The 12643-nt window shown below is 47.6% G+C and overlaps 5 protein-coding genes across 5 annotated transcripts; 1 reads left to right on the top strand and 4 right to left on the bottom strand.

The window, feature by feature from the left end:
• Positions 1-2161: 2161 nt before the first annotated feature.
• LACBIDRAFT_315884 (uncharacterized protein) lies at positions 2162-6664 on the bottom strand (the record flags this gene model as incomplete). The annotated part of the gene is made up of 20 exons (XM_001878170.1): positions 2162-2386; positions 2440-2679; positions 2734-2817; positions 2872-3086; positions 3139-3186; positions 3236-3296; positions 3347-3479; positions 3528-3658; positions 3709-3827; positions 3884-4012; positions 4067-4244; positions 4293-4412; positions 4467-4576; positions 4632-4921; positions 4971-5227; positions 5275-5436; positions 5489-5836; positions 5886-6075; positions 6122-6324; positions 6377-6664. 20 exons carry the CDS (start codon positions 6662-6664, stop codon positions 2162-2164), a joined length of 3531 nt encoding a protein of 1176 aa, XP_001878205.1.
• Positions 6665-6807: 143 nt separating this feature from the next.
• LACBIDRAFT_324897 (uncharacterized protein) lies at positions 6808-8378 on the top strand (the record flags this gene model as incomplete). The annotated part of the gene is made up of 5 exons (XM_001878531.1): positions 6808-7299; positions 7354-7532; positions 7584-7724; positions 7778-7918; positions 7970-8378. 5 exons carry the CDS (start codon positions 6808-6810, stop codon positions 8376-8378), a joined length of 1362 nt encoding a protein of 453 aa, XP_001878566.1.
• Positions 8379-8867: 489 nt separating this feature from the next.
• On the bottom strand, positions 8868-9217 carry LACBIDRAFT_315881 (uncharacterized protein; the record flags this gene model as incomplete). The annotated part of the gene is made up of 1 exon (XM_001878169.1): positions 8868-9217. Exon 1 carries the CDS (start codon positions 9210-9212, stop codon positions 8868-8870), a length of 345 nt encoding a protein of 114 aa, XP_001878204.1. The 5' UTR covers positions 9213-9217.
• Positions 9218-9301: 84 nt separating this feature from the next.
• On the bottom strand, positions 9302-10809 carry ALG3 (glycosyltransferase family 58 protein; the record flags this gene model as incomplete). The annotated part of the gene is made up of 6 exons (XM_001878168.1): positions 9302-9434; positions 9487-9622; positions 9680-10092; positions 10148-10453; positions 10506-10605; positions 10668-10809. The coding sequence occupies 6 exons, from the start codon at positions 10807-10809 to the stop codon at positions 9302-9304; spliced, it is 1230 nt and encodes a 409-aa protein (XP_001878203.1).
• Positions 10810-11514: 705 nt separating this feature from the next.
• On the bottom strand, positions 11515-12611 carry LACBIDRAFT_159097 (glycoside hydrolase family 5 protein; the record flags this gene model as incomplete). Its single annotated transcript, XM_001878167.1, has 3 exons — positions 11515-11881; positions 11952-12506; positions 12556-12611. Coding segments are annotated over 3 exons (978 nt in total), but the record flags the coding sequence as incomplete, so codon positions are not given.
• Positions 12612-12643: the final 32 nt, after the last annotated feature.

Raw genomic sequence — 12643 nt, 5'->3', positions numbered from 1 at the left:
GAGGTCAGAACATCAAGTAGCATCAAAAGGTTTGGAAAACTTTCTTATCTAAAGAATGTTCAACACGAATGCACAAAAATGTAAGAGAGAAGTGACGCACCAGGGATGATGACTTCGCCCATCTGCATCCACGATGAGTATATAAGACCAATCTATTAGTGTTTGCTTACCAGAGTAGCAAATCCTAAACAAATGAGGGATAAGCTTTCGAGCTGCTGAAAACACAACAAACGCAGTATACCTTCATTGAGATAGAGATAGTTCCACCATTCCATAGTTGTGATGTTTCCGAACCTGTGTGCTGCGTTTGCGTTTAAATTTGATGATAGTACTCTGTACGTACCACATGTGCGCAACCTCATGACTCTGTACCGTTGCCACCCTCTTCTTGGATCGGAGGTCTGAGCGCTTGGGATCGAGAAGGAAGACACTAGTACGACCAGTGATCAAACCCCAGTTTTCCATGGCGCCTGCAAACATGGTCAAAGAATTATAAACAATAAAAGCAATCTACTAACCTGCATCAAAATCATTGGCCTTGTTAAGGATGAGCAACGAGAGTAAAGACGAAAATGGAATATACCCACCACAAGTGTGTCCAACTTCGGGAGGGGGAATTCAACGTCGAATATTTTCTCATACAAAGGCAATACAGCGGCTTTGACATCAAGTGCGAACTGCGCTTGGTGGATGACATCAGGAGTAGCTATAAAGCAGATCAGCAACATGCGGGAATTGGTGAAGTGTAAAACGCACTGTAAATGCGCAACGGTATGGTCTTTCCACTCAAAGGCATAACAACCGACGTCTCCAAAAACTCGAAATGTCCATTTGCAACTGCGACGATATACGACGACATGGGGGGAGTCGTCTCGAACTTGGTGATCTTCCATTTATCCTCTTGGTTCAATGTCGACGAGAGCAATTCTGCGATATCCCCAGGTACGATGGCGTTCGGCTCGTAGACCTCTTCCGAAGTAGCTGGCATGTTGCTCAAGTTGACCGTATCCGCTCGAGAAATCATGGTGATAGCAAAAGTGGCCTTCAGGAGGGGTTCATCCCAGCAAGGGAACGCGCGCCGTGCGGCTGTGGGCTGTTTTGTTGGGCATCATAAGCACAGGCGTGATGGATCTCCCATGGACTAACCTCAAATTGCGTAAGTGCGTAGTGCTTCGTCTTTCCTTCGTGTTCCCAGGACGATTTATAGTACCCCGTCATGTTGCCTGTAAGCTTTCCACTGAAGCTGACGCTCAACTCTGCTTTGGAACTAGCAGGGAGCGGAGTGGACAGCTCGTAAGCGATACGCTCTTGGACCAAATCAACCGATTGACCAATGGGAGTCTGCGCCGTTTGGAGGGCATCAGAATAAACGGATCTTCATCTTGAAGTCAAACTATGCCCATCGCGTGAAAACAAATAAGGCGTACACTTTCTTCAGATCAAGCTCGGCAGTGTTGAGAACGACTTTCGAAGTCTCGGTCTTGACGTCCAAGCTGGAGAGATATGTGAGGACGACGATGAAGTGCGTAAATCAAATGCGTACTTGATTTTAACGACACCTTCAAAGGTGAATTGCTCAAGGTCCGTCTTGATTATCACATCGTAATGAACGGGCTTGACATCAAGTGGAAGACGGTATTCATCGACCGGGGGAGCCGTAGCAGCGGTGGACATCGTGGCAACGTTAAGCCTTGAAGATAATCTAGACTTGATAGATGGGGGGAAAGATAAGGAAGTGTTGACACGCCGTGGAAGCTTGAGGGTGTCAGTCTTAAATCGAGTCTGTAATTGAGTGTCAACACATGGTCGCCTCGTCTGACCAACTGTTCCGGTGTCATCAGGTGCTCGTCGATGCAATAATGCTCGTTGAGATACGCGCGGTCCTCCAGATCCTGCCCACCCGTGGCGTAGAATCCATGGCTGCACGCGTTGCTGGACGCGCATAAGTTAGAAAAAGTGGTCGAGAACGTTGATCCGTGGCAATCACACGAAAAAAATCGTCCCTTACGCTCCTTTTGGTTTATCATCCAAGCCGCCACGTAATTTTACAAGAATGTATTGAACAGTACAAGAAAGTAGTTATCGAGGGGAATGCAACCAGGCTCGCAGAACGATGACGTCATCGTAAAATCGTTGGACTACGTCCGACACGGATAACCCTCTAACCAGGGCCCATTCCAACAACAAATGTGCTTCTCCCTCCACGGGGAAGGACCAAGACTTTTTCTGCACCATGTACTTGGTACGTCTCTATGCTTGGAACCGCCATGGAACCCATAGTCACATCCCCTGCCATGGGTAAAGCCGTTACGGTGACTTTGGGAAGCGAAAATTCCCCATGGTGCAGAGCAATGAGAGTTATGGGAATGACATGAATTCCCCCATCCTATGATGTTCACGTCAGATTCACATATCCCGGATAAAAGGAAAGGAAAGCACCATTGCGATGAAATCGCCCCGTTTGGGTCCGCTGACCAGCCATTCCCTAACCATTTCCTCGATATTGAACCGTAGATTGTATCGACGACCAGTATCTTGTGCAGTTGAGCCCCAATGGAAGGATGTATGTATCGTAAGATTGGCTGATATGGGCTGCCCAGCGTACAGAGAAAACTTCTCTGAAGACGATGCGTTGGTAAATGGTGTTGATATTAGACGTACGCATGCTGCAGCAACAATCTTGGAGAGCGCGAAAGGTCAACGATAAGATTGCCAAGTGACCATGCATCTCACATTCATGTAAGGAACATCCACAGGGATCTTAATTTCCCGCCATTCCCTCTCTGAGGGATGAGGATGGGTATGCTCACTTAGCCGCTATGAATAGGTGGTTAGCAGAGCTGGTAAGTATACGCATCCGTCTTCTCCCACCTTCTTAACCCTTGTTAAGAGTTCACGGAGCTGTTCGTCTCCAGTTGATGATTCTGGAGCGACGAGTTCGCCAGTGATTCCATACAGGTCTACCCATGCTGCATCACGCTCCAGCTCTTCGACCAGGTGGTTTATTAAAGGGAGACGATGTTGCTGAGAATCTGGTATTTCATCCAAGACCAGCTGGACTTGATCTTGAATCACAGACTCCACCTCTGTAAGTATGGATTAGAGGCAAGCCCCGGCTTTAAAAAGTGGAAGAACGACCTTCACGCAGCATGCGATACTTGATACACAAAGTAAGCGATTCTCGCACTACAAAGGGGGGTCAGTGGGGCAAAGGATGTCATGTTTGAAAGCTTACCAGGTCCATGTTCGGAATCCAATGCAAAAAGAAAGTTGGCGGGTTGAGCAGGCGTTACGGTCTAGTCAACTTGTAAGCAGGAGAAAGGTCAGCCAGTCAAGAGGCACTAACAAAAACACCACGCCTAGCCGAACATGATGTTATCTTCACCCCGTCAATGCCTCCGTCTGGAGCGTCCAGACTAGCGTCAGCAATCCGCACATGTTGGTGACTCGTCGTGGAAACGGTGAACTTCGATATGAGCCTGAGAGAACAATGGGTGCAAGCTCGATGTCGCAAACGGAGTGCTCACCTCGTGCCACGGAAAAAGTCTTCGACATTGACTGAGATAGGCAGAGTAGTCACGAGCACTCCCGCGAAGGTCGCAGTTCGCGATAACGAAGGCTCGTCAATTGTCGTATACTCTACGGCCAGATTGACTTTCTAACGATCAATCATAATCAAGACGTAGCTTTGAGGGTGAGCGGGCGTACCATCGCATGGAAAGCTGACGCATCGGAGTGAGGTATTGAAAATGTTACCGTAGTATCCTTGGCGACATCCTTGAGCTCTATATGATCTTCAGTGGCCTCCAACGTAACATCTGTTGCATCTGGGACTCTGACCATCAGCTCACTTTGAATGTTCCTATCGGTCGAGACAAGTTACTTTTGCCTAAAGCGGCCTCTTGACATCGAAAAGTGATGGACGGTGCGGATAACCGAAAACTAATTCGTGAAACATGGTTCCTTCCCGTCGACAGAATGGCCATCAACGAAGGTGGTTTTCCAAGTTGAACTACATATCAGTGGTGAGAAGCGTGCTTTGCAGGTTAAACCCAGAACTGCTCACTGCGACCCGATTGGGAAATCCGTACATTCAAAGCAAACAAATCGGGTGGTATTCGAACAAGGATTCCAGGCTTGGAAGATGTGGGGGCCTTTCCCGTTTTCCGTCGAGTTTGCTTTAGGAATAAACGTGCTACCCGAATCTCAGTAGAGTCTAGGAGAAAAGTCCCTGCAGATGGAGTCTACTTCTCAGATAAGTAAGAAGTCTAAGTCCAAAAAAAAAATCCTACCGGGCAAAATAAAGCCAAAGATGTTTTCCCTGGCGGAAGTCCCTTCACAGTGGACGTAAAGCGAATTTTTTCTGCATCTCGACCGCTCAATGTCACAATTATTTCATCCGCTGGAAATGACTTCGATGTTATTCAGTACGGAAATTAATGACAGAAAGAGGTAAGGAGTCTCACACAGGGTAGAAGGTTTCGGAGTGTGACGTCCAAATACGATCCGTCTCTCGTTTTGGCCAATCGTGCACGACCGGACACCGATACGGAAACAGAGGAATGGTCAGGGTGTGCTAAATCTCTGTGGAAGTCAGCGAAAAAAGAGCCGATGGATCACGTCATATTCACCTGAATCTAATCGGGAGGCGGACAACTTCATTGCCTTCACAAGATTCGACACATACTCCAACTTGTCCGACTCGGGCATCAGCATCTCCGAGCCTTGATGTTCGACACAGGTCTTCAAAAACGCAAGAAGAATGTGTATCCACTCCACGTCCTGTTCTTTGTTTAGTTTGGCATGGGTATCAAGGGCTCTGGACAGCATGTAGGATTCTAAAGACGTCCATACATGTGGTGCGTAGTGAGCCGGAAGGGAGGTATACGTCGAAAGTGCAGCTGAAAGATTACCGCGATACCTACAAAAGGGACATCAGATAGAGTTCAAAGAATCTTACCGTGGCTTACAAATCTAAAGCTGCCAGGCTGCCATGAAGTTTCAAGGCAAATTTCCGGCGACCTGCCTTTGTATACATATCAATGGCACGATTGGTAATTGCAATATATGTCTCATAGAAAGCAGATTGATCGGCAATGACGCGGAGGAGGTCTTCGTTGGTTATGTTACCACCCGAGCCAGTTCGAGGTGAAGGTTTCGATGATGTGGAGACAAAGAAATTGGGGGTGGAAGGCAGGTGTCCCACTAGCACACCAATTCTATCAAGCTTCAAGTCATATAGATAGTAAAGAAAAGTTTCACCGTTATTCATACCTGAGACCGAGCCATTTCGAGCAACTCTCCCTTCCCTGCATTGCATGAAGCTTGTTCAGATTCATCCGAACAGTAGACAGCCGACCAAGTGTTACATTGGTCAACCACGGTAAGCGCGGATGAGTAGGTCCACGACTCGATGAAGAATCGTGGAAGAGATGCCTGTCAATTTGGACCATAAGCATAGAACCTCATAGACATGTTGTGAACACACCTCAATCTCACGCAGGTGCCAACCAAAAGTGGTAAGGAAAGACCCGACTCTTCGGGTTACTTCGGCAATACGGCCTAGCTTCGCAAGGAGTTCACATTGACGAGAGAGAAGGTATATTCGGAAGTCGAAGACAGATATTGTATTGGCGAGAATAAGATCGCGGTAAGGTTTTTTCGTAATGGACAGGAGGGGTGATGAGTCGTCTGCAGGGCCTAGATTAATCAGGTTTCCAAACCAAGACATATTCTTCTCTCTCCAGACAAGATGGAAAGAATCCTCGAGTTCGTCGTACGGAACAAGGGCTCCATCAAATAGATTCGTGCCCTCGAATGATGTTGCGACGCTTTCCTAAGAACACTCAGCCACGTAAAAAATGAGTGACTCGATTTGAATATACCTTGAGGATAAAGAAGGTGCAGAAATTCCATCCGGGCATTTGCTGCTGACTCTCGGACCGTTTGACCTCTTCCTGCCGCTGTGAGATTGCGGAGTCGAATGCAAACATCAGGCTATCCTTCACTTTATTGAAGAACTCCGCCCAGACCAGTGGGTTCTCGTTCCCGGTGATCCAGTTAACCTGCAAACACCTGCCTCTCACTTAGCGGCAATTCCTGGACGTTGGGCGAGACTAACCGATCGCGTTTGTCGGTGTTAAAATCGGTTTTCAGCTTGTCAAGAACGGATCCACGTTGAAAGACATTTCTAGTTTGAGCACGAGATTCTGGTCGAATTATTTGGAGGATCAGCCATTCTGAAGTTCTACGCGTCGTGACGGACGTATGCCAATCCTTGATTTGCTTCTTCAGGACAGTACGATATGTTTCTAGATCGTTATCCTTTGATGTATTGCTGTCAACGAGATAATAAGAGATGATATTGAATAGCTACCTCGCAATATACCACATATATATGAAGAAGTGGTCTTTCAAGTACTGTCACAGGAACCTGTGATGTGAGTTCGTCCCTTACTGACTCCAGCGAAACGAGAGTAACATCGAGCTCCTGGATTGTACTGACTGAAGCCCTTGAGGGCGACTTCCAGTGAATATTCCGTAGGGGCAGTTGTGCGAGGAGGGCCGCGTGCACCTTGCTCCAGTTCGGCGACGCGAGAAAGGTTGAAGGAGCCGAATACGAGATGAGCACAGGACTCTGCAGCGGTTGGGCCGTGCTGGACATCGTTTTCTCCAGCCAACCTTGTATATCAATCCAGTTCCGAGTGTCGGTGATGGTCTGCGATGACGCTCTTCCGTGGGAAGAAAATTATCCTCGAAATATTGACCATCGACAATATCGAAGACCTCATTTTATAGTTTTAAAGGATGCCTGCCCCCGAGGACGCCAGCACGTCGACCTCCCCCGCTCCACCCGTCACTTTCAAATCTCTGGGTCTCATTGATCCCCTTCTTGAAGCTCTCGAGCAGGTTGGCTACAAAACACCAACCGATATCCAGGTCGAATCCCTCCCGCATGCTCTCGAAGGCCGAGATATCATCGGTGTAGCCTCCACAGGTTCAGGGAAGACTGCTGCTTTTGCTTTGCCTATTCTACAAAAATTATGGGAAGACCCTAAAGGTCTTTTCGCGTGCGTACTTGCTCCCACTCGTGAACTGGCCTATCAAATATCGCAGCAGTTCGAGTCCCTCGGCTCAGCGATGGGGGCTAGATGCGCCGTTATTGTCGGAGGGATGGATATGCCAGCTCAGGCGATTGCTCTGGCCAAGCGTCCGCATATTGTAGTTGCAACGCCTGGTCGTCTAATGCAACATCTAGAAGAAACGAAGGGATTCAGCCTGAGAAGTATCAAATTCTTGGTGTGTCCCGACTTTGAATTGTCTATGTCTGTTTTATTCATTGCTATCTGGAAGGTTCTTGATGAAGCCGACCGTCTGCTGGATCTAGACTTTGGTGCAAGCATTGACAAAATATTAAAAGTCATTCCAAAAGAGCGCACGACATACCTTTTCTCCGCAACTATGACCACCAAAGTGGCCAAGCTGCAAAGAGCAAGTTTGTCAAATCCCGTCCGAATAGAGGTATCATCAAAGTTGGTTTCGTCAAAACTTTTACCGTCACGTTTCTCATTTTGCCATGGTAGATATCAAACAGTCTCAACCCTCCTTCAATACTATCTCTTGATGCCTTTGAAAGACAAGGATGCATATTTAATTTATCTGATCAATTCTCTTGCACAAAACTCGATCATTATGTTTACCCGAACTGTCCACGACGCGCAGAGGTCAGGCGACTCTATCTCTCAATCTTTTTCGTGGAACTCAAGAGTATTCACAGACTTTCTATTATCCTGCGCACTCTTGGTTTTCCTGCAGTTCCATTACACGGACAGTTGAGTCAGAGCCAACGTTTAGGTGCCTTGGGAAAATTCAAGAGTGGCGGGCGAAGAGTCCTTGTTGCAACAGATGTGGCCAGTCGGTGAGCTCAGGTGGTATCAAGCCCTCATTTTGAACTAAGAAAATGATACAGCGGTCTGGACATTCCCTCCGTTGACATTGTCATCAATTTTGACATTCCAACACATTCAAAGGACTATATTCACAGAGTGGGACGGACCGCTCGTGCTGGACGTGCGGGGAAATCAATAACGCTTGTCACTCAATATGATGTCGAGCTTGTACAACGAATAGAGCAAGTTGTCGGAAAGAAAATGGAACTGTGGCCAACAGATCCCGAAGAGATCGCCCTACTCAAAGAAAGAGTGAGCGAGGCTGCTAGGCTCGCAGCGACGGAGCTTCGAGAGCAAGGGTCGAAAAGTAACAATCGCAAAAGAGGTAGAGATGACGGTGGGGGACGAGACGATAAAGATCGTGATGACGACGTTGTCGAGGCTGGTATGCCAAAGAAACACCACAAGAGGTCAAAAAATAGAGGTTGATGTGTTCGGCGTCGAAATTCATTGTGCCCATCGCATGTCTATTATGTCTGAACAATCAGGATCTTAACTTTTGATCGGCTAATTTGATAGTTTCTCCGAATTCCTCTCTGTGGATGATATTGGGTGTTATTGAGCATGATTTCTATTCGTCTCAGAAGTGTATACATAGTAAAGAAAGCACATGATTCTCGTCGAGACGTGCACGCTGGGAATCGGATAATTACCTAGAGAAGGAGGTCATCGAGGATTCTAGAAATAATGCAGGATCTTACCATTGATGTCGGGCCACCATACTCTTCACGGCAATTGCAACGTCGGTCATCCGTTTCACGCCCTCTTCTGACAATAGATCGATATCCCACCATGCAGCAGGTGCAACGTCGGTCATCAACCCAGCATCCCGAGGGATGGGAGGAGGGGTCAACGTCTCATTGTCGCGATGATACGAGTAGAAACAAAGGCGGGTTCCAAGGGCGCTTACGCCATGGATCACAGGGAGGTCCACTCGATCGACAAAAGATCAAAGAATTGTGTCCTCATCTGATTGTCGGCGGCAGCGCGGGACGATCGATGTGCATAGGATCCGGGCGGCTTGATTTCAAGAAAGAACACGGGACGAGATGCCTTTTGGACAATGAAGACTGCGGTAAAATCGATAGACGAGCCCTCAGGTGGTCGCTTGCACTGTGGGGATATCATGTAGAGCTCGGTGGGTGGAAATAGATAGCCCAAGAGTGTGTTGTAAGGTCCATAGAAGAGTGATTCATCGGTTGGCGCGTTCACCCCTCCGGAAATGGCCTCAAATGTGTCGAAGACATACCCTGGCCATGGCATATCTGCTGGTTGTTGGGAGTTGACTCAGTTGAGATTGCAATTGTTCAGTCCACTACACGTGACGTACTAAAACTACTTAGTGCTGAGTACTACCTGACATTGACAAGCCGTCGCCATATTCCTACCAGAAGGAGCGAGTTGGCGGCAAATAATATACCAGAAGACAGTGTTGTTGACGGAAATACATTCCATGCATATTCAATAGCCGCAACGATCGCAATCCTAAAACGACAAAGTCTTAATGGTGAACCCTTGACAGATAACGATCACGCACTTGAAAACCCAGGGATAACGCGTCCTCCATGCTAAGAAGGGTATCTGCTGCGCGTACCACGAATAAAACTGGTAGTGGAGTGAGCGAGCAAATATTATTCCTATAAGATTGGAGGTGAAGAGGACAGTGGCAACATCTAATGAAGGAGTATAGATGTCAGAAATACAACTGGATGCGGGTGAAAACAGCTCACAGTCAGGAGTCACCGGTGCGAGCCCTGCGGGATGCAAGGGGCGTCTAAATCCGCGAGCGAGTACAGCCCAGACACTTCCATCAGGTTTGCACCACCTGAAAAGGCCGAACGCGACCAAGGTAATGATATGTCCGGCCATCAAGGTCCTTGCCCAAGTTGGACTCAAGAATGTTTGTTCATCAAGAAATCTCCAATTAACGGTCCACTTGTACAAAAAGACTCTCCCAAGATCAAACGCAAGCCGTACATATGCCCAAAGATCCTCTTGTAAGAATGGAAGTGCAAAAAATGCCTGAAGAGCTCCAATGGACAGAAGGCGTATGAAAGTCGCGACAAGTCCTTTGCGCTTGAAGAGGATCACAAGGAGGCCAGGAAGGTAAAGAAGAATTGACATTTTGATGGATAATGCAGCACTTGCATGAAACACTTGTTAGTTCGAAAAGAGTGCAGGTTCAAAGAAATGAATACCTGAAGAGCAAGCACCCCGTATCATCCAATCCATTCTGAAATGCCAGAATTGCGGCCTGCATCACGAAAACAGCCCAACAATCGTTGAACAAGCGCAAAACAAAGATGGAGTGCAGTCTTTTGCTCAAAGGTAAGAGGAGGAGAACCCAGTTTGGGATGTTACGCGCTTTACGGTAGATGCTGCACGTAAGAACCACTGTTGCGGCGTAGAGGAGAGCATAAATGTGTTGGGCAAGCCGTATGTTCTTGCCTGAATCGGTTACGTCGTAGAGAACCTGATGGATACGCAGGTGTCCCGCAGGGTAGCTAACAAGGCTCTTGTGAATTGACGCGTAAATCCAAAGACAGATGAAATTACACTAGCGGACCGGTGGGACCTGTGATCAGTGTATAGTTGCGCTGTCCATTGATATACAATTCTGTTTGAATCATGTATGTTTCCCAGTCGATCTCCGTGTCTGCAAACACAATATTTATCGTCAGTGCGTGTTAATGAGCGCCCAACGAAGAATCTGCTGACATGGGATGAAGCGAATGACGAGCTCTGTGAGAATTACATCGCCGATAATGACCAGAGAAGCGAGAGACCAGAAATATCGAGGATTTGTCAGTAGTGAGATTGCAAAGTGGATGAGGTTGCGTGGAGAAAATGGCACCGACATCAGTCAATTCATGAGTAGTAGGTGGGAACTTTTCGATGCTGCTGATTTCGACGTAACAGGCAGGTAAAGTTACCCATGTACATGTATTCGTTGCCAACCCGTAACAAAAAGTACAAATCGAAGAAGTGGTATAGAAACACGATAGGACATCCCTTTGACAATGGTCTAGTTATATGCAGAGGCCGCCGCAGCCTCACCATCCTGTAGACCGTGCATAAACCCATCAGTGTAGTTACCCACCGTCGAAGGTGTGATAATTGGGCCAAGAGCCTTAACAGAATCTGCGGCGTATTGTCCAGTGAAGCCGAGTTTCGACATATTGTGTGAGGCGAAGAATTCTGCGGTGCGAAAGCCGTCATCGTATCCTTGAGAGCTGGATCTCTCTGCATCCGTCATATCTCCCCAATTGTCACGAGCATGTATAGCAGCAAAACGACGTCCCGCTAGCCCATAGTAACGATCATGATCAATGTTTAAATCTGTAGTTGGCGAGAGGATGTCCGAAAGAGTGTTAATATCAGTAACTTCTGCGGTAGACCGACCTGCGATCGACTTCGATGTCTGGCCATATAAGAAAAAGGTCGAAGGAAGAGTAGATCCGACAGCTGCCTTGAAACACCAACTAGGATCGCACTCTTCTTTCGTGTACGCTGCTCAATGTCAATACCATCGTTTGGGCCTTTATTGAACAATAGGAGACCTACACCAGAATGCCCAGCCGGCAGTAGTACCCTGATACACCTTCATCTGCGCAGCACAGAAGTCTTTGCGTGCTTTGTCCTTGTTCGATTCGCCAGCGAGACTTTGATCGGTCAAGGCACAAGACCATTCGTGGACGACAAGGTTGCACCGTTGACCCGAGGATACATTAGCCAGAGAGGAAGCAATGCCATGAGTAACATCGTTCGTGTGTTGAGACGCAGGCTCCTCGATATCTGAAGGGGTGAAGACAAAGTAGGAGTGATGGTCCTGGATCACGAAGTCACTCCTTTTTGATACGAACGCACTGAACCGTTCAAGGTCAAACCCGTCATGCACATAAATAGGAAGGAACTCAGAGGCCGATGAAGTGCTTCGTATCGCAGCAATAGCGCGAGTATCTGTAGATTGGCGTCAGGTATCCATCTTTTCACAGGTTTGACTCCGACGTACAGAAATCTTCAAGAACAGAGTTATACTGGGGTTCATTCAAGAGCTCTAGTCCGACCACGTTGGTAACGCTAGCAAACGTCTGTGCCAGAAAAGTCAAAACGTTGATCGTTTTATCCACGTTATCCGGATTATTGAATAAGTTTATCTGATGGTCGGACACTCCGGAATGTGGCTCTCCGTTTTGACTGCCAGGCGCTCCATGCAAGTCGATAAGTACGCCGATGCCGTAGTGTCCAGCCCAGTTGACTGCACGGATGACCCTTGACCAAGAATTTTGATAGACATCAGCAACGTTAGCAAAGGGCGTTCCAGCCAAGAAACCCGGACCAAGACTCCAATAGCCGATTGGCAGTCGAACGGTGTTGATTCCGATACTAGCAAGATATTCGAAGTCAGAGACCATAATAAAGGTATCCCAATGGCGTTCCAGAACAGCTCGAGCAGAGGTGGTTGAGCCCCATCCAGTTGCGATATCGATTTCAGAAAGTTTCTTCCCAGCCGCACAGTCAAACACGGAGGGTGTCATCCAGTTTTCATGCACAAACCTACAATGACATTGACACAAGGCGGGCAAGCGATTAATGAAAAGCTAACCAAGAACCTAAATTCACCGCTTGCTGTTGCCTGTAGCGGTAAACATTTGCTACGTTCTGGTCGAAAGCCGGGAATGTCTGATCTGTGA

Source organism: Laccaria bicolor, genomic scaffold (assembly GCF_000143565.1).
Source record: "Laccaria bicolor S238N-H82 LACBIscaffold_6 genomic scaffold, whole genome shotgun sequence".
Classification (NCBI taxonomy): Eukaryota; Fungi; Basidiomycota; class Agaricomycetes; order Agaricales; family Hydnangiaceae; genus Laccaria; species Laccaria bicolor.
Note: the sequence above shows the minus strand (reverse complement) of the source record. Positions and strands in the feature narration are given on the sequence as shown.